At 35.5% G+C, this 2226-nt stretch overlaps 1 protein-coding gene across 1 annotated transcript; it reads left to right on the forward strand.

Moving 5' to 3' along the window:
* The first annotated feature begins 1386 nt into the window (after nt 1-1386).
* On the forward strand, nt 1387-1869 carry LOC148191339 (uncharacterized). The gene has a single exon (XM_088101374.1). The coding sequence runs from the start codon at nt 1387-1389 to the stop codon at nt 1867-1869; it is 483 nt and encodes a 160-aa protein (XP_087957500.1).
* The last annotated feature ends 357 nt before the right edge of the window (nt 1870-2226 follow it).

Genomic DNA, 2226 nt, shown 5'->3' on the forward strand with positions numbered 1-2226 from the left:
CTTTTCATATTTATTATGATGCTTCACACCAGGGGTTAGGTTGTGTGCTCATACAAGAAAAGAAGGTAGTGGCTTATGCTTCAAGACAATTAAAGGTTCATGAGAAGAATTATCCTACTCATGATCTAGAATTGGCAGTAGTGGTGTTTTCTCTGAAGATTTGGCGACACTATCTTTATGGTGTCCAATTTCAAGTATTTAGCGATCACAAAAGTTTGAAGTACTTATTTGACCAGAAAAAGCTAAATATGAGGCAAAGGTCGTGGATGAAATTTTTAAAGGATTATGACTTTGAACTTTTGTATCATCCAGGAAAGGCGAATGTAGTAGCTGATGCTTTGAGTAGGAAGACGGTACATGTTTCCCATATGATGATCAAAGAATTAGAGTTGGTGGAGAAATTCAGAGATATGAAGCTACAGATGGAGTATGAAGTAGATTTCATTAGATGTTGTAGTCTGACTATATCTAGTGACTTTCTAAGTTTAATCAAGGAGAAACAATTGGTGGACCCTAACCTGAAAAAGATAGCAGAATTGATCGAAACAGAACCAACTAAAGAATTTAGGTTAGGACCTGATGGTGTATTAAAATTTAGAAGTAGAGTGTGTGTACCAGACAATACAGAGATAAAAATATTAATCCTTGAAGAAGGACACAAGAGTCATTTTAGCATGCATTCCGGCATGACTAAAATGTTTCAAGATCTTAAGGAGTCCTTTTGGTGGCCTGTTATGAAGAAGGAAGTAGCGTAGTTTGTAGCGGCTTGTTTGACTTGTCAAAAGGCAAAAGTGAAACAACAAAGGCCTGGAGGAATGTTACAATAATTAGAAATACCAGAGTGGAAATGAGATAGCATTGCTATGAATTTTGTTACCCATTTACCACGAACAATGAGAGGTAATGATGTCATCTGGGTCATCATTGATCGATTGACAAAAAATGCTCACTTCTTAGCAATAAATCTGAGAATATCAATGACTAAGCTGACACAATTGTACATAAAAGAAATAGTGAGATTGCACGGTGTACCTTCTAGCATTGTGTCAGATAAAGACCCAAGATTTACTTCTAGATTATGGCAAACCCTACAAGAAGCTATGGGCAGTAAATTACGAATGAGTTCTGCCTATCATCCCCAAACTGATGGACAATGTGAAAGAGCTATCCAGTCATTAGAAGACCTATTGAGAACTTGTGCATTAGATCATCTTGGTAGTTGGGATGAAATACTTCCTCTTGTGGAATTTACCTATAACAGCAGTTTCCAAGCAAGCATAGGTATGGCACCTTATGAGGCTCTGTATGGTAGATGGTGAATCCATTTTAGCAAGACCTGAGCTACTACAACAAACCACCAATAAAGTAAAATTGATACGGGAAATAATGAAGGCTTCTCAGAGTAGACAAAAGTCATATGCAAATCAAAGGAGGAGACCGTTAGAGTTTGCGGTTGGAAATCATGTTTTCCTGCGAGTAACTTCAACCACGGGTGTTGGAAGAGCCCTTCGCTCGAGGAAACTTTCTCCTAAGTTCATTGGTCCATACCAAATTTTGAGACGAATTGGGCCAGTCGCTTACGAGATTGCGGTACCCCTTAAGTTGGCCAATCTCCATTTAGTTTTTCATGTTTCCCAACTAAGAAAGTATGTACTTGATCCTTCTCACATCTTAGAAATAGAGGAGATTCAAATCCGAGAGGATCTCTCAGTGGAAGTACAACCTGTTTGTATAGAGGACACTAAAACAAAGGAACTTAGAGGAAAAACTATCATTTTAGTCAAGGTGGTTTGGGATAAGAGAACATGTGACTCTACATGGAAACTAGAAGAAGAAATGAAGCAATTATACCCTCAACTATTTTCTTGAAGTATAGAATTTTCGAGGTCAAAATTTTTTTGTTGTTGGGAAGAATGTAAGATTTATGAAAAATATTTACCTTAATAGTAATAATTTTATTACTAGTAGTAATAATTTTTTCTTTATGAATGAAAAATATAATTAATAAGTTTATGCAAAAATAAAATGTGAAAAGCTAAATAAGAAATTTTGGTAGCTTAAATGGTAGAAAATTATGGTGATTTCAAGAACATGGGTTCAAACTCTTTTCTACCTTTTTGTTTTCAAAGAAAAAAAAGAAAAGAAAAAGAAACAAATGGACAAAGAAACTTTCGGTGATTGAAATAGCAAAACACCAAAACATCTTCCAATGATTGAAATAATAAA

Source organism: Vigna umbellata, chromosome 11, assembly GCF_029865625.1.
Source record: "Vigna umbellata cultivar VRB3 chromosome 11, Vumbellata_1.0, whole genome shotgun sequence".
Classification (NCBI taxonomy): domain Eukaryota; kingdom Viridiplantae; phylum Streptophyta; class Magnoliopsida; order Fabales; family Fabaceae; genus Vigna; species Vigna umbellata.

Excerpts from the sequence above, each read along its gene's own strand:
- LOC148191339 (XM_088101374.1), top strand. The coding sequence starts at position 1,387 with ATGAAGGCTTCTCAGAGTAGACAAAAGTCATATGCAAATCAAAGGAGG.